The sequence below is a fragment of the Botrytis sinoallii genome (assembly GCF_014898435.1).
Source record: "Botrytis sinoallii strain Bc 23 chromosome Unknown BSIN_019, whole genome shotgun sequence".
NCBI lineage: Eukaryota > Fungi > Ascomycota > Leotiomycetes > Helotiales > Sclerotiniaceae > Botrytis > Botrytis sinoallii.
The window spans coordinates 176,191-200,182 of record NW_024066046.1 but is presented as its reverse complement, the minus strand read 5'-3'; the positions used below and the strand labels follow the sequence as shown (position 1 = coordinate 200,182).

The 23,992-nt window shown below is 43.0% G+C and overlaps 8 protein-coding genes across 8 annotated transcripts; 3 read left to right on the top strand and 5 right to left on the bottom strand.

Annotated features, from left to right (window-relative positions):
- Positions 1 to 657: 657 nt before the first annotated feature.
- On the bottom strand, positions 658 to 2,378 carry EAF02_009289 (uncharacterized protein; the record flags this gene model as incomplete). Its single annotated transcript, XM_038905337.1, has 3 exons — positions 658 to 1,076; positions 1,176 to 1,716; positions 1,842 to 2,378. 3 exons carry the CDS (start codon positions 2,376 to 2,378, stop codon positions 658 to 660), a joined length of 1,497 nt encoding a protein of 498 aa, XP_038754790.1.
- A 754-nt stretch (positions 2,379 to 3,132) lies between these two features.
- On the bottom strand, positions 3,133 to 5,714 carry EAF02_009288 (uncharacterized protein; the record flags this gene model as incomplete). Its single annotated transcript, XM_038905336.1, has 3 exons — positions 3,133 to 4,812; positions 4,866 to 5,383; positions 5,435 to 5,714. 3 exons carry the CDS (start codon positions 5,712 to 5,714, stop codon positions 3,133 to 3,135), a joined length of 2,478 nt encoding a protein of 825 aa, XP_038754789.1.
- Positions 5,715 to 8,813: 3,099 nt separating this feature from the next.
- On the top strand, positions 8,814 to 10,292 carry EAF02_009287 (uncharacterized protein; the record flags this gene model as incomplete). The annotated part of the gene is made up of 3 exons (XM_038905335.1): positions 8,814 to 9,272; positions 9,335 to 10,113; positions 10,169 to 10,292. 3 exons carry the CDS (start codon positions 8,814 to 8,816, stop codon positions 10,290 to 10,292), a joined length of 1,362 nt encoding a protein of 453 aa, XP_038754788.1.
- Positions 10,293 to 12,096: 1,804 nt separating this feature from the next.
- Positions 12,097 to 14,308, bottom strand: EAF02_009286 (uncharacterized protein; the record flags this gene model as incomplete). Its single annotated transcript, XM_038905334.1, has 6 exons — positions 12,097 to 12,643; positions 12,789 to 12,860; positions 12,995 to 13,180; positions 13,316 to 13,527; positions 13,702 to 13,800; positions 14,167 to 14,308. 6 exons carry the CDS (start codon positions 14,306 to 14,308, stop codon positions 12,617 to 12,619), a joined length of 738 nt encoding a protein of 245 aa, XP_038754787.1. The 3' UTR covers positions 12,097 to 12,616.
- Positions 14,309 to 15,418: 1,110 nt separating this feature from the next.
- On the bottom strand, positions 15,419 to 16,993 carry EAF02_009285 (uncharacterized protein; the record flags this gene model as incomplete). Its single annotated transcript, XM_038905333.1, has 3 exons — positions 15,419 to 15,471; positions 15,527 to 16,391; positions 16,442 to 16,993. The coding sequence occupies 3 exons, from the start codon at positions 16,991 to 16,993 to the stop codon at positions 15,419 to 15,421; spliced, it is 1,470 nt and encodes a 489-aa protein (XP_038754786.1).
- Positions 16,994 to 18,082: 1,089 nt separating this feature from the next.
- Positions 18,083 to 19,537, top strand: EAF02_009284 (uncharacterized protein; the record flags this gene model as incomplete). The annotated part of the gene is made up of 2 exons (XM_038905332.1): positions 18,083 to 18,573; positions 18,635 to 19,537. The coding sequence occupies exons 1-2, from the start codon at positions 18,463 to 18,465 to the stop codon at positions 19,535 to 19,537; spliced, it is 1,014 nt and encodes a 337-aa protein (XP_038754785.1). The 5' UTR covers positions 18,083 to 18,462.
- A 430-nt stretch (positions 19,538 to 19,967) lies between these two features.
- Positions 19,968 to 23,806, bottom strand: EAF02_009282 (uncharacterized protein). The gene is made up of 3 exons (XM_038905330.1): positions 21,153 to 23,806; positions 20,946 to 21,084; positions 19,968 to 20,838 (listed from the first exon to the last, which is right to left on the bottom strand). The coding sequence occupies exons 1-3, from the start codon at positions 23,392 to 23,394 to the stop codon at positions 20,724 to 20,726; spliced, it is 2,496 nt and encodes an 831-aa protein (XP_038754783.1). The 5' UTR covers positions 23,395 to 23,806; the 3' UTR covers positions 19,968 to 20,723.
- Positions 20,393 to 20,691, top strand: EAF02_009283 (uncharacterized protein; the record flags this gene model as incomplete). The annotated part of the gene is made up of 2 exons (XM_038905331.1): positions 20,393 to 20,436; positions 20,529 to 20,691. The coding sequence occupies 2 exons, from the start codon at positions 20,393 to 20,395 to the stop codon at positions 20,689 to 20,691; spliced, it is 207 nt and encodes a 68-aa protein (XP_038754784.1).
- Positions 23,807 to 23,992: the final 186 nt, after the last annotated feature.

Below are 23,992 nucleotides of genomic sequence, written 5' to 3'. Positions count from 1 at the left end.
TTGCCTTCTTAGTTTTCATGTTCTGGCGGATCAAGCCTGGCATCACAGGACTTTTTCTCCATTCGAAAAATCTACAACAGGCCTCGGCTTATCTCACATTCAGATACTTCGGTGTCTTTGGGCTGCATTCTGGTATCCCAGATTCTTTCACCACTATTTATAGTCTCTCGTACCTCAGTACTAACTAATGGGGCGTCTCCGTAATATTTTCCCCCTACATCTCCTTTTTCTTCTGTAAGTGCAGTCTACGTATTAATTCATACTTCACAAGTATCCTGAAAAGTCTTCAGGTTGCGGGTGGAACCTGTTATGTTATTATTGTGGATTTTATTGGAGCCAGGAATTTGGTTCGGAATTTGGTTCGGAATTTGGCAGACTAGGCGATCAATGGGAAGATCTTATTGACGCACTGGAAGATGAAGAGAGAAAATGATAAGTAAGCTCTCTATACATACCTCTAACAAACATATTATTATCGGAGGCGTTCTACACAACCCTACTTTATTTCGTGTCCCTATTAAAATATGCTGGTCTGTTGACTCGATCGGATAATTTAAGAAGAATCAACAGACGAAGTAAAATCTGGGTAGGATACATTTTGCTCTAGTCTGAATAAACTATGTGCAAAATCTCCTCAAACTTCCCCTAAACATCTAATTAATCCTGCAACAACCTAATCCTCACCCCATTCCCATTCTCCACCGCCATTCTAAACCGTTCCATCCAAGGTCTTGAATCCCGACTTTCGATTTTCGAGAACTTCTGCATTACCCTCACAATAATATACGCCGAGTCAATAAAAACCATCTGCTGAGCAGGGCAAATGCGCGGTCCCCCTGAAAATGGAAGGTATTCCCAAGTAGGTCGCAAGGTCTCCCATCTCTCGGGACGAAAATCATCGGCATCGTTGCCCCAGTAGCTTTTGTCGCGATGTAATGCGTAGATATCACATGTGATATTACTACCCTCTTTGATTAAGAAGGGGGCCTTCCCATCAGGGCCACCGCCAAGTGGTAAAATGGTGTCTTTGTGACATACTCGCCGTAGAAAGCCTGCGGTGGGGTGAAGACGGAGACCTGGGGAAATGGTTGATTAGACTGGATCTTACATTACTGGAAAATACCAAGAAGATGGGGATCTTTGAACGATGTCAAGCAAGAAACAAGTATACGTACTTTCATCAAACACATATCGTAAATATTTCATTGACTTCAGGATTTCGAAACTCAGCGTCTGTCCGGTCGTCGCAGCGAGTACTTCTCCCCGCAGTTTATCCCATCGATGCGCATCACGAGCTAGATGAAAAAATATATCGCTAACAGCTATCCCCGTCGCATCATGAGCGGGGATAAAGACATGAAAAAGCTGATAGCGTAAATCAACCGGATCCTGCGTTTCCTTTGCCATTTCGTTCAAGAGTATATACTGTTTTTGAGTGGCACTCTTATCTTCCTCTTCATTATTCTCGGCACTCTTCTGACCCTCCAGAACCCGAGAGATGTGTTTGTCAATATAGGCGTGCACTTTCCCGAAAGCCTTTTTCCACTCGACATCTCGACCACGAATGAATCTCAGCTTGCCAAGCATCATTCGTGCGCCGAGACCACGCATAGTCATATCGAATGCATTGAGGAATTCTAGAGCATCAAAGGGGGTATTCGGGGATTGAGATTCTACCGATTCACCGAACAGGAATTCGGTGGAGATATCTAGAGACTAGGAAAGAGACAGACACTCAGTCAGTCAAACAAGCAGATCATGGTAATCCAGCCATGACAAAACAAAAAATCGCAAGGAAAGATTCACCATACCAAATTCTACGTAAGCGGTTGCAAATCAACCGTCGAGTTATCGCACGGAAGAAGCTCCAAAAACCGCGCGACGTGTTTCTCCAAAGCCCCAAAATTAGAAATCTCAGTCCTCGCAAACGTCGGTCGAATGAGCGCACGCGAGCGTTGCCATATCTTCCCATCCGCGGTAAAGGTTCCCTGGGCCTCTAGCGATCCACCCCTTTTCTCCGGCTTCACCTTCACCTTTCCGAAACACCCAAACGAAAGCGCGAGGACCGTTTTGATATTTTCGGATTCGCAGGTGTGGATGGCTGATGTTCCCCAGGAGTTGCTCTGGAAGGTTTTCCCATACTTGGCGTAAAGTTCTCGGTTTGTCTGGAGTACTTTTCCGGCTTTCATCGCCGCGCCCATCTTGAAGAAGAAATCGAGTCCGAGAAGCGGATCCTTGTGTGGATATTTCCTTGGCGGCATGCAGCCATTATTGCGTTCGAGGTCTGTGATGGTGAGATGTTCGGAAAGTTTCTTGTATAGATACACGGTGAATAATACTCCCGTAGTCGCTAGAGCTAGATAGGTGGTGGCCCTCATGATTAAGAAGGATTATTGAGAGGTTTATAAGTGAGACAATTTCAATATCGAGTTGTGAGAGAACTTCGTGGATAACCAAGTTTAAAGTCCCCTCGCCTCGCTTTATCGTCATCATAATATGATCTACCAACATGTTGGATTATATTAATGTTAGGACGGGTTCATCCTATCTTATCTAAAAACTTTGGATCATTGGGCTGCGGCACATGTTTAGAGCGGTTGGAATTGCTTTTTTTTTGTTCGATAAGAGGAGATTGATACTTACTATTGGACTGATGAACAAGCGTATGACAAGCTCAGCCCTTTTGTATTTTGCGCTACAAGTTGATATTGGCATGTAGATTTTTAAAGCATACAAATCTAGCACAGTGAATTCCTATCTATGCTCGAGCTGGCTTGGTGCGTTTGGCTTGATGGAATCATAAATTCGCGCCGTAGCATGCAACTGCATAAGTGACGTAGCCTATATAAGTGACATAGGTCGACGACGGCAAGGAAAACTTCAATATCACGATTTCGTGTTGCAAACCAAACACGAACGGGAAATTTTCCACAGAAATAAGTCTTTATATATTATTCAAGGAAGTGAATCCGAATCCGGTACATGACCATTACTTCGTATAGAAACAGCCCGACCAGTCATCCAACATCCTGCCAAACCCATAATTTTATCATCATATCCAAGCACTCGTGGTATCAAAACGACCAAAAAAGTAACCAATCCAAAAACAAAAACGTCAGAAATCCCCAAAATTTAAGCCACAACCCCGGTATCCCTACCTCCTCTTTCCTCAAACGCCTCTCTTGCTTTAACATTAGCCACTGCACTCTGGAACGCACTCGTAAGATCGACGTGGAACAATGGTCTATTGAGACCGGTAACAACAGCTGTTCTCGACCTCGTGACGTTCTTCGACACAGCTTTCAAATCACTGCCACTTCCACTCTCACTATCTCCTCTAATTTGATCTCCATTTCTCAGATCCCGTTCGCGCGTTCGCTGTTCCTTAATTTCTTTTTCGTTGGTTTCAGCTTCTGCTGCTGCTGCCGCACTATCTTGACCTCCCATTTCCGCAACCGAAAAAATGGGCTTCCAGCGGTGTGATCCTTCTTCCTCGGGAGTTGGGTATCCGAATCCAGCGGCAACGAGAGCACGTTTGGTCCAGCGGTTATTGATAGAGGTGAAATGCCAGTCTACGACTGAAGGAGACGCATAAGTATCGAGTTGATTACGGACATCGATGAGTTGTTGGATGGAGGTTATATCGACATTATTAACGGAGCTGAAGTCGAGGATGATAGCTTTGAGGGTAGGGCGGTCGCTATGATCTTCAGGAGCTTTGCCGCGACGTGGACCGGGGTCATTCCATGGGCGATCACCAGGTCGAGCGTAATGGTCAGGGTTGGTTCGACGGGTTGTTGCAAAGATTGTATTGGTAAGGTGATCGAGATAGTGATTGGCGTTTGGATAATTAAATCCTTCTGAGAATCGATAGATGAAGATGCCAGGATAAGGAGTTTGAACATCAACCTCTGGATTAGTTCCATCACCGTGGTCGAAAGGAAGGAAGACTGTTCGAGATCCAGAATCTTCGAATTGAGTGGCATCAGATTTTGGGAAAGTGCCATTGTCGGCCAAAGGTGCTGATCTATATTCGGCAATTTCACCTCCGATTGAAGTAACCTTGACTTTACCAAGAAAGCGACCTCTAGCCTTAATGATTCGGAAAATGAGAACGGCGAATGAAACGCAAATGGTTACGTAGATACCATCTTCAATGGTGGTAAAAACGGTAACAATGACACCTGCGAAGAAAATCGGAACCTCGAGAGGGGATACACGCCAAAATTGATAGACGGTATTTGGAGGCGTGATGAGATCTCCGACAGCGTGAATAATGACTGCAGACAAAGCTGCACTTGGAATGTAGAAGAAGACTGCCGTAAGTGCGTAGATAGCAAGAAGAACAATGACAGCGGTTATGACACCAGCGAATGGAGTTCGAACGCCAGCCTTCGATTTGATAGCTGTACGAGAGAAAGAACCGGTGACTGGATAACCACCAAGGAAAGCACCAAAGATGTTGGTGACACCAATAGCTACCATCTCCTGAGATGGGTTGATAACATAGTTGTTGACACGCCCGAAGGATTTCGAAATTGCGATGTGCTCGATAAGGAGAACGATGACGGTGGCTGGTAAATCTCCTACAAAGACGTTGATAATCGAAGAGTTGACTTCTGGCACAGCAGCATTTTGAAATCCTCGTGGAACTTTACCAAGAATCTTGAAGAGTGGCTTTTTGCGATGATGCATGTTTACAAGCCAACTAACCAATGTGTATAACAAAATGACAAATACGGTTCGAAGAGTTGCGGCGAAGAAGAATGCTCTTTTGTGGTTTGGGAACTTCTTAGCTCCATAATTACAGGCCTAAAAATGATAATTAGTAATGATCAAGGTGTTGGCAAAGGTTCACAACTTACAGCTCTGAGCGCATATAACAGGAAAAGGGCTGTCAAGCCGATGGCTGCATCAAGTTTTGTATTGGGAAGACCCTTCAATGTGTTGATCACAACCTTATAGGTTGAAGCTCTGGAGCTGAAGCCTGTGATACCCATCAAGGTTGGAACTTGTCCAACAGCAATATTGATAGCGGAACCTGTCATGAATGCCGAAATTGAAGTGAGAGAAATCAAATCGACAATCCAACCGCATCGAATAAGTCCAATAAAAGCGATGATGCAACCGGCAATTACAGCCAAACAAGATGCAATGACATGACCAGGAACATCAGGATGGGTGACAGCAGCTTTCACCAAAATTTGACCAACGAGAGTCGACATGACAGCAACAGGTCCGATAGTGATATCCTTTGACGTAGCGAAGAACCAGTAGACAAGAACTCCCATGAAGGATGAGTAAAGACCGAATTGAGGTTCGAGCTCAGCGAGAGTAGCATAAGCCATACCCTGAGGTACGACGACAGCACCGATAGTAATACCTGATCGACATTAACAATCAGACTCATCAGAAAGTATTCGGTGCTACTCACCAGCTACCAAATCTCCAAACAACCATTGCAAATTATAGCATCCAATCCAACTTAAAAATGGAAATAGCGAGCGGCCATAAGCGGCGAGATCGTGTCGACTTGGAAGGGTATCCTGGATCCATTCTAGACTTCGAGGTTCTTCCTCTACGAATGTATCGGCTGTTTGAATGGAAAAGACTGACTCTCCTCGTAGAATCTCCTGACTGTTGAGTTCATCGCGATAGTTGAGTTTGATACCAAGGACCTTCGCCAATCCATGGCCAACTTTGGTAGCAGCCATTGTGGTAAAAAGCAACTTGGCTGTGAAACCTGAGAGAGCGGAAGATTAAGTGGACAGGGAAAAGGCTATTCCGCAAAGGGTGGGTGTCAGTAGATCTGACCTGACAGATATGACAAGGCGATCTGCAAGTTACTCCCAGATGGTTATCCAAGAATCTGAAACTTTGTGAGCGGATGCAGGGCTGATATAGCCGTATCTGCTCCCAGAAAGTCGGGTCGAAATCAGATGATATTTTTATCTGACAATTGGAGAAAAATGGGATTTAGTGAAAAGTAAAATTGTCTGACATCGGAACTATTCAAATGCAGTTCGAAGGCTGGAATAGATAGTGCAGCTTCTGATTGGAAAAAAGAGGCTTTTGTTCTCGAAAGACTTGAAAAGGTAAGACGTGATCCAAGAGTGGCATTCAGCAATTGACCTCTTTGAAATTTGGGGGTGCGCCACCAATGTATTGCGTGCTCGTGGATGAATAAGATGGAAGAGAGAAGAGCAAAGGAAACGGCCAGGTAAATAAGTGAATCCCTGTGTGCAACCTTAGGCTGATCTGGAATTTGGAGCCTTTTGAATTGAAATACTTTGGTAGTAGACGTCAAGCCAAGTTTAATGGGCTTGCAAATTCTTCGAGTTTGGGGGTTTTAATATTATACTACTGTGAAGCTAGAACGACTTGCGGGAGATTTGTCTCGAAATGGAAGAGGATATTCGTGGTGACGGGATCGTGCTGGAGAGATGACATTAGTTGACAAGGGTACATACAATATAAAGTGGTTTGATGGATGTATATCTAAACATGGTGGAAGTACCTACTTATGGTAATGATCCAATGATAATTATTAAGAATGGGTTTGGTATGTATTTTAATTGGTATTCTCTCAATTTCTAGAATTCGATTTTCTTGTTATGGGGACGTGGAGATGGCAGTAGCGGATGGCTACTCTTTCTTGATACAACTACAACAGGGTAGGGAGTATCCTACAACTTTGAGATGTATCGAGACTCAAGACTCAAGACTCAAGAAGAGGTACTGTAGGTACTCTAGACTCTAGAAAAAGCGCTTCAATCTCCAAGGGACCAAGGGTATAAGTTTGAACCTCAATTCACAATCAAATGTCTTGAATTGATTTGGGTGTAAACGTAACCACAGGTATTCGGTGTACGAATAATATGGGAAGTCATTTATCAGGGGGGGAGGGGGGATTAGAAATACTCTCTGGCCATTTCTCAAGCCATTTCTTTTACCCATTTCTTCTCTACTATAAAATTCTCTTCTTTTCATAAGTAGTCTCGGTAGTATACTACGTACTGTCCTGTCAGTCTATTTCATGGCAAAGTTGATCTAGTGTTACATGTACCACATTTTAGTGGATATGTAATCATCATTACCATTGTTACCATAATTATGCTTTCTTTACCCCGATCTTAATTTGGTTGAACACAGAGTTTCCGCCTAGATCTTCCGTAGAAATCTCCAAGGAGAGCAAGGGAACCAAGGGAAATGGGGACAGCTCTTTGTGAATCCGGAACAAAATAAATGGACTTGTAGTGGATGAAGTGGGCGAGGTGGGAATGTTTTCAACATGTCGACGTATTTGCCGAGCACGCAATTCGCTAAAATTGATCTAGTTTTTCGAAATTATAAATTAGTGTCAAGCGAAGATGAAGGAGATACTGCGTAGATCTCCAGGGACCAAAAGAAGACAAAGGAAAGCATTAAAAAGAGCTTTCTTTCCATCTGGAATCTTGGAAATGTGAACAGCTGAAAACTCTATTGTGTACAATATCCAATCATTGGCGGCAAGGAATAAAGAGAAAAGGGGAGTTTGAATAAAGAAATGAAGAAATGAATCATTAGTATGGCGTTTTCTCATTCATTTCCTCATGAGTCTATTGTCTAGGGAGTAAATAAAAGATCAGCTCTTCATGATTTTTGACAATTTCACAAAGCTGTCTCTTTCAAGCAGTAGATTCGGCTATTGCCAGGCAAGGGTAGCTCAAACCTTGTTCATGCAAGTTGCAGCACGCGGATTATCCATTGGGAAATGTCCACCCAATGACCGTTTTGCTTCATGATGCAATGGGAGGGATGAAGATCGCAATCCGATAAGATACGATAAGGATGAGAAGAGGCTTGAAAAGCTCCGAGACATCATGATAATTTCAAAATTCTGGGGGCTTGAAAGGCTTGGAGGCTTAAAAGCTAATATTTCTGAGCTGAGATCTATATTGTAAATGGGATGGAGTGCAAAATTGTATTTTGATTATTGAACATCGAGACCACCATACTGGAGATGGTATCTTTCCCTTACCAACAAGAACCCGCGGAGATGAGGATGAAGGAACCTCCCGTCAGCCAAATGTCTTGGGAGATACAATATGAGTTAGTCCTAACAATAGGGTCTGCGGATGGAGCGTTTGGGGCTGATAAAAGAGTATTCACCGCGTCGATGAGAGAGATTGTCGAGAACGCTTTCAAAATCCGATCAAGCTTCCTCTTTTGCCTCCAAATTTCCAAGATTTGAAGACTCATGTCGAAGTGGAAGATTTATTCTATATCACATGATATTTAACCACGTGATGGTATTTTCATGCGGCCTTTCGCGGTCTTCCAGACTCTGTCTCCGTACCTAGGTCCCTTGTCGACATGTTGTTGGGTTGAAGTCAAAGCAGAAAGACAGTGAGAAGGACATCATTGTCATTCGACTTCAATCAACATCTGAACGAAGTGTTGATAATATCGTTGTAGGTTTGTACATTAGGTAGGTAGGTTTTTGTGGTTGTCGTAAGTTATGTATGTATAAGTATTATCACGAAATTCGCGGTTTACCAGCCCCAGCTTCACTTTAACCACACTTCACACTTCAGACTTCAGACTTCACTCTTCACTCTTCGCTCAGACTTCTGCTGACATGACAACAACTCAATTTGATAACAGACGGTACAATAGAAGATAGAACGATACCATACTTCATGTGATTGATTGTATTCACATCATCATATTCACATAATCATATTCACCATCTGGATCTCAAGAACAAACAATCGAATTTATTATCCTCACTCCATCACTCAATCCGTATCAACAAACAATGCGATAGCAAAATGGCATCTTCATCCCCCACCAAAGACGCATTTCAATTTCCTACACTGGCCCCTCCAAATCATTCTGCACTCAATCCGCCAGCATCTCCCCGCCGAGCTTTAAGAAGATTACAGTCCGCGCACACTCTAGGTTCATCATTCAATCAACCATCCCTGATCTCACAGCAACATAAGCAAGCTTTGCAAAAGATTATTCCGCCCGTGCCAAAAGATGCCACAAAATCTTCAGCGACAACTCATTCCAGAGCAAGATCCAATAGTGATGTAACGAATATAGTCCCAGTCCCAACTTCTTCGATGAGGCGCCCTACGTCAAACAGAAAACTTACTGCGACAGAAAGTATGTCGTTGGATCGTCTACTTAGAGAGGGCCCCCCCGATGGAGATATAATTGGAAGTTTGGAGAGTATGAGATTGAAGATATTGGATCAAGGGGTTAAGGGTGATAGCGATGGAATGGTTTGTCAATTCCTCCCTCTCCACTCCACCACTTCTGCTAACAAATACTTATTTGTCAATAGTCCTCTTTGCGCATTTACATCTGGCTTATATTACTCAATGCACCTACCCTTGAAACCGACGCATATCTCTCTCTGATCCATCGCGGTGCATCTCCCGCATATTCCAAAATTCGAAATGATACCTTTCGAACTCTAGCCACCGATCCTCTTTTTCGACGTCGAGTTAGTGAAGCAAGCTTAATCCGACTTTTAAATGCAGTAGCATGGAGATTGCACGATGCGAAAGAGGCGCGAGCAGAATACAGAAATATACAGAATAGACAGATTATGGACGCGGCTATTCAAGGTTCTCCGGAACGAGGTTCATCATCACCCAGTATGAGATCTAGAGCTCGTGCTCTGACTTTAACAACGGAAGGTTCTGATGTCGGGGCTGGAGAACCGGGTACATATGTTCAAGGCATGAATGTACTCGCTGCACCCTTTCTCTATGCTGCCCGTAGCGAATCTGAAGCATTCGCTGCTTTTCATCGCTTCATAACAACCGAAGTTCCTGGTTATGTGAGAGGTGCTATGGATGGTGTTCACAAAGGACTCGCATTAGTGGATAAAGTTCTAGCTATTGTTGATCCAAAATTGAGTCTTTATCTGATTGGAAAGGGTATGAGTGCAGAAATTTATGCTTTCCCTTCAGTACTCACTCTATGCGCATGTACTCCCCCGTTACCCGAGGTACTTCGTCTTTGGGATTTCTTATTTGCCTATGGTGCTCATCTCAATATTCTTTGTATTGTGGCACAACTCGTTATTCTCAGGCATTCAATAATGAGTTCTCCTAGGTAAGTTCTGGAGGTTGCTTCTATTATATATGAATTCAACTAACGAAAATCAAAGTCCTACGAAGATTCTCAGATCTTTCCCTCCTTTACAAGCGGACACCATTAAAGAAGTTACACTTACTATCATCAAGAAAATTCCGGATGATGTTTATGCGGAAATCGTCGCGCATGCTAAATAGTCTATTGACATGCATGGCTGGCGGGCGTTGTAAATTGCATTGGATGATAAAAGTGAGAGTTTGAGATGGGCTGAATGTTTGCTATATGTTCGAATGATATCATGATAAGGTTATGTTTTGAGAAAAAAAATGATCGATTGGTTGGATTGGATTGCATGAGGCTGGTTTCGGGTTGGTCGGTCTGGGGAGGTTCTGGGCTGGATGAATGGGCATGAATATGAATATGAATTAATGATATTGGAGGGGAAGTAATTTTTTCAAGTATAATAAGCTTGAGTGTAATATATTTATTTGTATACCTGTCTACGTCTATTTGAAACTTTATTATAGTGGCCGGGTGACCTTCTTCGCTTTTCTAAAGTGTGAATTACTGTTTCTGGTGGCTATGCGAATGTTTAATCTAGCATCTTCAAAACTCATCCTCCTTCCCTATCCCTCTGGATTTCTCTTCGAACATGCATCCACAGTCGCAAGATATTCTTCATGTTTTAGAAGGAAGTATCGCTGTTTTCTCTCCAGTACTTTGGAAATTTATGCACGACTGATTGATTGTATTAAGGCTTTTGGTTCATTTGATGAATAATGGGTGGGTGAGAGTGTGCTTGTGTATGTGCTTGTGTATGTGCTTGTGTATGTGCTTGTGTATGTGCTTGTGTATGTGCTTGTGTATGTGCTTGTGTATGTGCTTGTATATATGTATGTGTATCTGTATATACTTGTATATACTTGTGTATGTGTACATATATGAAAACGGATGATGAGATGGAGGGAGAGATATACTTATTAGAATTAGAGAGACAGACACCATACGCTCATAGAGAATAAATGGGGGGAGAGTGGGGGGGGGAGTTAATGAGGTTAGATGAGGAGGAGAGTATTATATTATAGTATAGTATATATAAGATATCTGGGAGAGATGGATAGAGTGTTGTTTGTTTATTATAGATTTATAGATTTATAGATTTATAGATTTATAGATTTATAGATTTATAGATTTATAGATTTATAGATTTATAGCTTTATAATTCCCAATATAGATTAACTAAACACAGTAACAGACCAAATGATATGTACAGTATAATGAAAGAAGCACTAAAGAATTACAGCACTGGTTGAGGAAATCTCGTGGGTATGGATGTTGATGTTGATGTTGATATACTGGTATTATCTATGTGAAGTATCTTGATAGGTTGGGACACTTGTGGAAGGTTGAGTATGGTGGCTGGAGAGCTGGAGAGCTGGAGAGCTGGAGAGCTGGAGAGCTGGAGAGCTGGAGAGCTGGAGAGCTGCAGAGGATTGTGGATATTGTATATTATATATTGTGGGTAGTTTGATTTGATTTTGGATTTGATTTTGGATTTGATTTTGGATTTGATTTTGGATTTGATTTTGGATTTGGATTTGGATGGGATGGAAGTGAGTGTAGTGTAGTGTAGTGTGTAAGAGAGATGGCGAGTGAGAATTAGGCGGGGTATGTAGATGGAGTGGGAGTGGGAGTGGGAGTGAGTATGGGAGTAGAAGTAGAAGTAAAAGAAGAAGAAATCCTAAATCATCAGAGGATTAAAACCATTCCAACGTAATGTGATTTTCTTTGTTCTATGAAGAGATGAATACCTATGATACATGAAGAAATACCTATCTCGCTTATTCTGTCTAGTAACCTACTATATATTAAGTTTATAACTATATATTCATTCGTTAGTTTCTTCTCTCTCTTTCCTCTCCCCTCTTCCTTATACACAACTCAATTCTAACTAAATAAACGAGATGAAATTGACTATTCGGGAGTTGATTGTTATATTCAGGTATCCATACCTACCTAGGTGGGTATTGAGATATAATATAATATTATATTTATTAAGAGTAATTGGTATAGATAGATAGAAAGATAGATAATAAGTATATAATGAGATGAGATGTTATATATCTCAGCATGTCTGTAAAAGGTTTATATGGTATCATATCATATAAATAGAAAGTAAATTCCAATATGAAAATCTACCAAGAACTCGTTGTTATGCTTCGGAGCAAATAAAGACTTCTTTTATTACATGGGATGAGATTCTCAGTTCATGTGATTAGGTATTCGATAGAGAGCTCATAGTAGAGTATATTCAAAGATGGTTTGAGGATATTGACGAGTTATTGTTTGATATATGTGTATGATACCCAACAACCCATACATATCTGACTTTGAGAATCCCAGAATGGAAGACCTAGGGAGTGATATTTGTATGGATATTGGATATTGGATATGGGAGTATGTATTGGATTGTATGAATTGTATTGTAATGCAGAAATATCTATCAATCCGCATCGCACACTCATGCATTTTTAAACGCTACATGGAACTGATATACATGAGTTAGTCATCTCTTCTCTCGACTCTGTAATACTTTTCTCATATCCATCTTCTCACAATCTCTCTCATAATCCCATCCATTATTATCATCTCCAGAAGATCAGAAGCAAAAAAGAAGAAAAGCGTAAACTCACCATGTCCGCCCCACTCGTCCCCTTTCTCAAATATCCTATAGTGTCCGCAAATTCCTTTGTCTCTCTAAATGCCTATTTTTCAAATCTCACATTAGCCCCAAAATTCTTCCATCTCCCCATCTATAGACTCCCACCACTATATCAAAACCGGCCTCAAATTTCCAAAATTCGAAAAAGAAACAACAAAGTAATAAATGAATACCCACCATATGAGCCTCCTTATTCTCCCACCCTATCATTATAATCAAAGCTCTCCCCTTTTCTTCCTCCATCGCCTCTTTATTCCTAGCGATCTTCTCAATTACCTCTCCGGAATCTATCACGCCAAGAAACCCCGCGATTTTCTTTTCCGAGTGAAGTTTGCGCATTGCCGTTTTGAAGTTTTCTACTCCCTGATTACCCCTCTTAGTCTTCTACTTGATCTGATTCTCATCCTCTTATTCTCACCCTTCTTTCAATTCATCGAAATTTAGGTTTAGATTTGGATGGAAACAACAAATGATAAATAATGATAAAACACCACCTACCTCAAGAAAAACATCCTCCACATCATAAAACGTAGCAACTTCCATTACTCCCCCCTTCTGCTCCGCATTTCCTTTTGCAATAGCGCCCACAACATCCAATTTGCTTGCGTGTATGATTTCCACACTGCCCATAATCGGCTGCAGGTTTTCTAGAAAGGCTGGGTAGGCTGGCGAATCCATAAAAGCTTTGTGGAGAGCGAGAGATGTCCAGTCTTTGGATTGGGGGTTAGTATAGATATAGATAGAATTGAACTTGTGTAGGAAGATCGTGGAAGACATGAATGGAGGGGATAGACATGAAGAGAAAAAAGAGCAAATGATAAGTGACAGGAGAGTTCTCAACGTAGTCAAAATCAGTAAAGAAGCAATAAAAGGAGAAAACAAACCAATACACCAAATCAACACTCCCTCATCCTCCAATGTTCCGCCGTAATAAGAATTTGTACATCCTTTTTGGGCCGCAATTGTATCTAGAATTTCACGCCCTATATAGGTTATATCGATTAGTCTGATTCTTTGAATTCCTCTCAGTCCATCCTTCCATTCACCCATTCATCCATCTATCCGTTCCATAAAGCCGAAATCGAACCGTGACAAGTTTGAATCCAAGCAAGCCACTCAATTACTCCCCACCCTATCCTTATCCCTATTCCCCTCATTCCAAACCGGATCCAACACACTCGTGATCACTTACCTCCCATCCGGTCAATCTCACTTCCAAGTTCTCACCTCTGGACTCAAATCCCAAATATCCAAACCGTACTGCCCACTTGAAGCACTACCCTACTTAGATCATCCCCAACATCATCCCAACTCCAATACCCCTCCCCAAGAAAACAAAACACACTTACAAATCCTCGCCGCCTCTTCCGCCTCTCCCTCCCCGTCCCCCTCCAAATCCCCTCCCCCTATCTCCCCTCTCAACCCAATCCTCACCATTTCCGTGACCGGTCCATCATACCCAGACTCACTAACCACCGACCGCATAGCCATTTCGACACTATTTCCTTGTTCCCTAACTCACGTAGCTATGATTGAATCTGTATCGATATCCCCAATACGTTTGTCCACCAACCCTCTCGTACTTGCACGTATAGATCTTTTAAGATGTCCAAACCGTCCGGGTTATCCAAGTGCAAACAAGTATCAAAACCGAAGCCGAAGCCGAAATGGAAATCGAAAATAAGAATAGAATTCTGTGCTCAATATATCTATCTATACCAGGAGTTATATGATAGACAATAGATGATAAATATCTATAGTGACAAGCCAGCAGCTAAACATATCTGAAGTCTTACCTTACCGACCTACCTAGGTACTTAGTTACCCCCACCCAACACGAACACGGCACTTAGATGTCAGCAGCTCAGATCACATAAACCTCGTAGGTACACTTTGATTTCCAACTCACTCACTCACTAGATATCTCCTAGAGCTTTTACCGCAGCTCCTACGATCAAAATCAACATCTTATTATCAAATCATCAAGTCAATAGATATTAGTGATCCAACCCATATGGCAAAATATCATATACACAAGATCACTAAACACAACACAACACAACACAGCAAACACTTGTAGAATGGAACACATCACAAAATCACAAATCATCCCATCTATACACTATCATTCCATCTCACCTGACCTCACCTCAGATCACCTCAATTTCAAATGCTTCTCCAATCCCACAAACACAATCAAGAGAACCTCTGATCATCATAATATAGCAATTTTTCACAATTCATATCACCCTAGCCTATCATCCATCATGCATCATGATTTTCCTTGCATACCAATTTCCCTATTAGCATCTTTCCCATCATTCTCGTTTCCATGCACTTGATTTCCATCGCGGGTCAGATTCCCATCAATCAATCAGGATCTCATTCTCCCATCATTAACTTTTTTTTATCAATTGCTTAGAGAGATCTTTTCACTCCCAAGGGAAATATACGCCATGAAAAAGCAAGCAAGCCACCATTCCGCCAACCAGGCCATTAACATCCATAAAAAGATTCATTTCTGATTGTTAATAGCACATATTGCCAAAGGAATTCCTTTTCCTTGCCCATATCTAACCCTTTTCATATATCAACTTAAATTTAGCTTGAAGCTCTGTGACGTTCACTCTCTAGCCTTGAGTAGAGCATGTAATCTATTCATATATTAGTAACATAAAAAAGTGTAATTAAAAAGAAGAGGAAACTTACAAGGCCATTTGATTACACTCTGCCGTTCCTGTAATTGTAACCAGTTCTCCTCATTTGAATTATCTTGCGGCTCATTGATCTTAAGGACACTACCACTGAATTGTCTGATTTCATTAATCTTGGCACCGCCTTTGCCAATTATAGCTCCAACCATATCATTTGGAATGAAGATTTGTTGTGTTAAGGGTTGACCAGGGATAGCACCTGGCATAGGTTGACCTTGTGGGCCAGTAGCACCATGTGGTTGAGGAACAGCGTGGCCAGCTTGTTGTGGTTGTTGTGGGCCCACTCCACCATAACCGCCAACGGCTGGTGAAGCGTGTCCACCGTAATGTGCAGCAGCAGCTGGCTGTTGCTGAGGTGCCTGTCCTTGACCGTATGGTTGGGCATAGCTGTTTCCAGGAGTATGGTGAGATCCACGGTCAGAACGACGATGGTTGTCAGGGTGACCATAGTTTCCACCAGCTGGTTGTGGAACATATGGAACAACCTGCATACCACCTGGGACCACACCTGCAGGTCCACCACTTCTTGATGCATAAGCAGATGCAGCGGGACCACCGAATCTCTCTGTCAATTGTTCAAACAATGTGCTTCCAATATAATAGGTTGCAATATGAACGGCATCTGCAACACCAAGAACAACAAGTGACCTCTCAGTTGAGAGTGGAAGGTACGAATCGGAAGCATTCAAACGAGCCCCTGAAGCTTCTTGGATCTCTTTGATCCGAACACCACCTTTACCAATTATAGAACCAATCAAGATATGTGGAATAAGAAGGCGAAGAGGGTATGTCTTCGAGGTAGAGTCCGAAGGAGCTTCGAGAGGTTCGTTGTTCAATGTTCGAATTATCAAACCAAATGCCTACAAAAAATTAATTATGTTTCTTCAAATATCGAAACGAGCAAACATACCTTGGCTACTGCATCAACAACACCACTGACAGTCAAGATTCTTTCCACTGCACCCTTTTGATAATCACTGACTGTACATTTTGCACCAGAAAGCTTTCGGACCAAGGAGACATTTTCTCCTCCCTTGCCAATGACGGTAGCAGCTTCGGCACTTGTAATAACGGATCGAACATGTATCCATCCACTTTCGTCGTGTGGGAGAGCATTTCCAGAGGAAGTGCCTTCGGTTTTAGTAGGAACCGTTGTTTGAATTGGTTGTGTTGCTTCAGTAGTAGGAGCATCAACGACCTCGGTATCTTCTTGCGCATCCTTCACTTCTTCTTTTACTCCATTGGCTTCATCAGGTTTCGCATCTCCATTTGGATTGGTGAGGACTGGGAGCTCGGTTTCGATAACCGATGGTTTCTTTTCTGAATCATCTTCACCCTTTACAATCTTATCTAAAGCAGGACGCTTGGCATCTGGTTGATCGCTTGGTGCAGAAGGGGATGATGGATCCTCAAGAGGACGTTTTGTAGATTGAGTGGGAGCTGTTGTAGGCGAGGCCGACATTTTCGATTGCTATTTGGTTAATCTCTTCTTTTGTATTTGCTTCACTTTAAGTTGAATAGTGATCGGAACGGGATTGGAAGATAAGTCAAATGACTATTTGGATTGATCGCTTTTTATGTACACCAGAAGAGTCTTCGAAGGAAAACGTGCTGGTGTTGGGGTCGGAGGAAGCAGGGAATGGAGCGTGTGCTTTGACGGGGACTGCGAATAAGAGAAGATATGTCGATAGGGGAGGAAGCAGATGTGGTGTAAAACAACAACTTGTAATAGACCTGCAAACTCTGGAAAGGGATTTTCTTGGAAGTTGGAAGGAGGGCGAATAATTTCTGTGATTGTGATGGATGTGAGGGTTTTGGAGGTGAAGATAACTGATTTTGAAGAATCCTCTTATTTTTGGGGAAGAAAAAAGCAGTATTAGGGACCTATCCTCAAACCTTAAGCTTTTCCACCAACGATTCCAAGTTATCGTTGTCTTGATGCTTTTCTAAAAAAGTACTGGTTTGCGTTCCCAGTTTTCAATTCCGATGATTGTTTAGCTTGCTGCGTGTTGGATCGAAAGTTGCAGGAGATGGAAATGGAGATGGAGATGGAGAAGCAACAAAGGGTAGATGGAGGTGAAATTCGGAGAGGTTGAAAATCGCGTAGATCTTTATTTCCCGAGGATCGTGGTTTACGTAGATAGATTGAGCGACTTAATTGAAGAAGTCGTTCCGATGATGAAGATGATGAAGAGGATGATATTTCAATGAAGAAGAGAGAAGAGGAAGGAGAAGATGATGATTTAAAGAGATGTGCTAGATAGAATACCTAGGTAGATACTTCAAAAGAAAGTAGCAAACAAGAAAGAACCTTACGCGGTACTGGGGCGGTAGATCTGAGATGCGAGGGAAGCTCCACTAGCGTCAAAAAAGTTATGCTGTCGGTTTGGTCTGAGGCCTTTTGCTCTTTTGCTGCGGAGGTTTGGATTAATGCTTGCATAAAAGATATGTATTTGTGCCTGGGATTCAAGGTTATCAGGTTTATATCAACTTTACATCAACTTCATACTTCACCTGGGCATACATAGCAAATTTCAGAGTGACGCGGGAGTGATGATAACTTCACCTCATTCATTGAATTACAAGAAACAATACCATTTGATATTAATAAGCTGGAGTCATATTGATCATCTATCAACCAAACAACCCTTCCCTTCCCGCATCTTTGACATAATATCATTCAATAATCCTTTTCGGCCCGCTCCTTTTCTTCAAAATAGAAACTACTTAATATATCCGTGCACATATAAAATCAAAGCATTGCACGTGTTTTTGGCTGTCAAATCGAAACACGCTACATTTCAACCTCTGCTCCTTGTCTCAAGTTGCTGTCGATCGAGAATTGAATGAGATAATTGAGAGGATCAATCAAGACATTTTCAATAACTTATCAAAAATCAAACTTGTAACCCCTTACCCACTCCATTGACCATGGATATCGATCAAGACCCTCGAATCTCCGCCGCATATACAACGCGTCTCGACCAAACCCTCCAAGATCTTCAAGATCGAGTCAAGGAGCAAGAAGCCGCACTTGCAAAGGTGAATTTCCACTCAATACCATATCGATTTTTAAAAATCTTAAGCTAACAATCCACCCTAGCTCCGAGCAAAAACCTCAACCCCCATATCTTCCGGACCATCACCAGACCCCAAAATCCACCTCCACCAACTCCGCGCTCTGAAACACGCATACGATACCCTCTCCGCCACACCCCCCTACCTCCCACCCCCCAAATCCGTCCTCCCCGCCCTCCTCGCCCACCGCACCACCACATCCTGCATCCAAGAAACCCAAGAATGCATCACCACCAGCTCACATGACCTCTCCACCATCACCACCCTCCTCCAAAAAGAAAAATCCGACCACCAAGATGCCCTCTCCATCCAATCCGCGCTCCAATCGCGCATTTCCGCCCTCACAACGCAACTCGCGCAACAAACTCAAAAATCCCCCTCCCAAATATTTTCTGAGCTGCAATCCTCCTTCCAAAGAGGCAAAACACACTACGACACCGAAACGGGCAATCTAATCCGCGCATTCAATTCCTTCATCGATACACATCTCGCATCCATGCTCGCCGCCGAAGAACTCGGCGGCCCCATCGTAGGCGAAATGCTCTCCATCACTCCACAAACCCTCATCGCCGGTTTCAGCACGCAGGGAAAACCCAAAAAGCCAAAGGAAAACCCAAACATGGACAAGCGCCAGCGTCGCATCGACGAAATCTGGGGTCCCAAACCATCTCTCGACCCAGACGACGACGAGGAAGAAGAAGAAGAAGAATGGGACGAAACACGTGCCGCCGCAGCAGAAATGCGCGAATTGGCCGAACAGCTGTTGAACGGATTATTGGAAGCCGATGAGAGTGGCTCGGGTGGATATGTCACGCTCGAGAGAGATAGTGCGGCGGCGAGATTCCTGGTCAGGAGTAAAGTGGCGCAGTATCATTTCAAGGATGCGCGGAAATTGAAGCTGGTCGATTTTGAAAAGGATATTGTGTGAATGGTTGCTTGTCTTGTAGTATATATACCCTTCCTTATTTAAATTACTAGATTACTACTTAGTTTCGCAAGCTTTATACCTACCTACCTATTCACCTAGGTACCTACTCTTTGATCATGATGACTATTCTACTCTACTCTATTCTATTCTATTCCTCCCTCTCACATCTCCCCTCTCACATCCCGCCTCCCACAACCACAACCAACAACCGCAACTCACAAATCCGCCTCCTCAAACCTCCGCAAACCTCAAACCTCCGCAAACTTCACAAACCTCACAAGCGATCTTAAACTAGTCATCTCAATCTGAATCTCAATCTCAATCTCCATTTTACTTTTTAGAAAAAAAGAAAAAAGAAGAATCATTTGATATCTCTATTCCTCCCTGTTCATTCTCCTTTCCACTTCGCTACACTTCACTACACTTCGCTACACCACACCACAGTACACCACAGTACACCACAGTACACCACAGTACACCACACTACACCACAGTACACCACACCACACCACACTACACCACACTTCTCTACTTCACAGTCCCCACGCTAACGTTAAGTACATACATACATACATACTTTATATAAACAATACACAGTACACAGTACACATACAAGATCCATACATCTGTACTAAACTACACAAACAACACAACACAACACAACACATCCAACCCCCATTTCCCCCATCCCAACCACTCTATCCAGCAATCCCTCCAGTCCCCTCCAGACCCCTCCTATTTTCAAATTTTCCTCCTTTCAAACCATCCATCCATCCATCCACCCATCCATTAAAAGGAATCCAAAACCTAACCTAAACGCCCAGCCCGCCCATATGATGAATCAGACTACTAGAAATGGTATGTGAACGAACGCCTTACATGAAAAGAAACACGAACGAGTAAAGCAGAATCATTAATGTACCAACAATCCCCTTTTCCCTAGGTATTTTCACTTTTCTTCGCCGTGAAGAAGCAGAAATAAAAAAAACAGACACAAGAAATGCTTAAAAGAAGATGACGAAGAAGATGACGAAGAAGAAGAAGAAGAAGAAGAAGAAGAAGAAGAAGAAAAAAAGAACTCAAAGAAAACCCCTCAAATATTTATCTTGCCTCCATGGAAGCCTTTCCCTAAATATCAACAGTATCCACACTAAGCTCCACTAGCACTTATATCTTTCCGCGAATCTCACTTAGTACTACCGAAAAGATGTCTTTTATGACCTTCCTTTCCACCCTTTTTCCCATTCGGCGAACCACTGACATCGTCTTTTCCATCATCATTGTATTTAGATTTGTAGATCCTGCTTTGCGTTAGATATATTCAATATTTGATCCACTTTGACTCCAATATCTTTGCGCTTGCACCCGCAGATATCGCATCCTAGATGTGAAAGAGAAGAAAACATACCAACTATTCCCAATCATACTAATCCCCTTACTTTCCGCTGCCCGATAAAACTTGGCACTCTTCTTAAGGTCCTTTTTACACCCAACTCCCTGCGCGTAACAAAATCCCGCTTCAGCTAAAGCATCGCCATCACCCCAAGCTATTCAAAATATTAGTACCTTTTCTCAATTTTCATTTGCACCAACTCAAAAATAGGATAAAACTCACATCCAGCAATCTCAAAGCATCTCAATGCAAGGACTTTGTCCTGTTCAATACCCCAACCATTCATATGACTGACTCCCAATTCATAAATACTAAGCGCAAATTGGGCCTTTCTAGTTTTCCTTTCCAAAACATCGACAGCTTTTCCATCCTTTGCCGTATCCTCATCATCGGCAACCTCAAGGCTAGCCGAATCCGCAGCTTTTCTCAACCAAGCTACACCTTCTCTCTGATTAGGTCGCATACCCCAACCATGTCTACAAGCGAGTGCGTAGAGAAGCATACCCGTAGGATGATTTTGCCTGGCTGCAAGACGTAGATGATAGGTAGATTTGGTTAGAGAACCAGCTTCATGATACTCGATAGCTTTCGCAACATGTTCTTCTCCAGACATTTCAGCCGATGGAGCTAGTGAATGTTGCGATCGAGCTTTTATTGTAGTATTTGAAGAGGCAATTGATGGTGCGCGGTTGTCCTTTTGCGTTCCATCTTTATGTAAGGTGGGGGGTGCGTCGAAAGGTGATGGAAGATGACTAGGGTCTGTTAAGCTTCGTCCTCTTTCGGCCAATGTTGTGGGTTCCGAGCCCTGCTCTAGGGAAGGACGTAAATGTGAGATATCTGGTCTGGAAGAAGTTGATGGTCGAGATGGAGGTGATGGCGGAGGTCCTCCTTCAATCGTTTGATTACTGCCCAGGAAGGCAGGGGGTTGTTGCTCAAAGACAAATTGAGCTTGCGGTTGACCTTCTTGAAAAATTGCCGAATTTCTTTGTAAAATCTTGCCTCTAGGTAGATTAAACGTCGAGTATACATAAGATGGTGCAGCTCCATCCATAATAAGGTTGTGATCCGGGAATCCCTCACTATGCATACTCACAGGGGTATGAGCAGTATCATCCGTGAGAATAAATGAAGGCTGGCTGTCAGAAGATGCCTGTCGGGAAGGTATTGTTGGTTTATCTTCCATTGGGTGATTACTAGATCTACTAATTGGCCGAGAGAAGTTGAATGCAGGTCTGGGTAGATGTGTGTGGTCTACAGAATAGTCGGAGCTCACCGATGGAGATCGTGGTACTGAGGAGTTGAAAGATGGAGAGTTTGGTGTGCTTGACATGGCACTTGTTGAAGAAAGTTTGCGTTGAGGAGAATCGTGTGATAGTGAGTGGTCATCATCTGAGCTCTCCATTGACATAGATCTGGAACTAGGAGCTCTTTGCGCGAATGGTGCTCGTGGTGGTGCCAAAGCTCTTGGGCCATAACCACCTACAGCTAAAGAGCCATCGGGTCCCCTAAGTGCTCGCTGGCGCATCGATTCCTGGCTAGGTCGAGATGGGGCATCGGAAGGAGATCGGCCAGGTCTGGGCGAACGTGGCCCTCTATATGGACCGTCTGAAGGAGATCGACCTGGCCTACCCATACGTTGTTGAGGAGCGGATGGCGAACGTTCGGGCCTAAGTGCTCGATCATTGTGAGGGCCAGATGGCGAACGACCCGGTCTAGGTGATCTTCCAGGTCCATTATGAGGAGCAGAAGGAGAACGCTCTGGTCTAAGATTGTTACGCCCCTGATGTGGAGCTGAAGGCGAACGAGATGGCTGTGGAGACAAACGTCCCCGATACGGGGCATCAGATGGTGACCTTCCAGGTCTGTGTTGAAGTTGACGAGGATCTTGATCTATGGGCGCTGGCGAAAGATCCCTTCTAGCTCCAAACATGCTCTGTGGTTCCCTCGGAGTCGGACTTGGGGGTGGTCTTCTGCCTCGAAATCCATCTTCCTTCTCGGGAATTACATCGAATGCTGGAGTATCTGGAATCTTTCCCACCTCAGGATGCACCGAAATTGGTCTGAATATAGGTGCCTCGACCTCTGTCAACTGTTGTCCCGGGCCAGCAGAAGCAGGAGATTCTGTAGGAGACAATTGGGCCAGTGGGGAATCTGCCAGTCTTTCGGCAGAGGCAGATCGTAAACTTCCGAGGCGAGATTGGCCGAGAGAGTTCGCGATTGTAAGTGGTGGCAGACGACTTATGCGCTTTCCTCCATTTGTACTTTCATTCAACTGTCTGGCCAAGAGTCGACTTTGCGCCGCGAACGCATCCAAAGGTGAAAGTTCGGGCGGAATATCTCCAGCTACGTGTAAACGGGGAGAAGGTAATGAGCGCAGTGATGGGGATGGTAAACCATTACTGCTACCACCCATTGCCCCATACGATTGTGACCGGAGGTCAATGAAATTGGGTCTGTTGGCCATATCGCCGGTTGGTGGATGACTTCCTCTGTCCAAATTGTTCTATCCTTCCCATGAGTTTGTAGATAATTTCCAGAAGTCTTGTGTTATATTTTGTAATCAATGCGCGATCCTTTGTTGGTCTTGTATTGTTGATTCACAGTAGAGAAGACGTTGTGGCTGCAGTAGATATGATCAAGGGAACATCAAACGTTTGAGAGATGTTAGTGAATGAGGAGGAGGCGCAGTCCAAGTTCTCGTAAAATGTTGGGTCTGGAGCTGGTAGATGTGGATTCGAATATATGCGATACCTAATGTAAGGAGATGGTGACGGGCCGTGTATAATAAGTTTTGGAAGTTCAAAAGGTTCCAAAGTTTGAGAGTCGAAAGTCGAAAGTCGAAAGTTGAAAGTTGAAAGTTGAAAGTTGAAAGTCGAAAGAGCGAAGTCGTTAAGAAAAAGCTTAGAAATGACAAATGGTATTGTATTGAATATGTAGGTATTGAAGTGAACCGAATTGAACTGTATTGAATTGAATTGAATTGAATCGAATCGTACCAGTAAAATGAAGGAGTGAATTAGCGTTTATGATTTGGATGTAACGCAAGTTAAAATGAATGTATT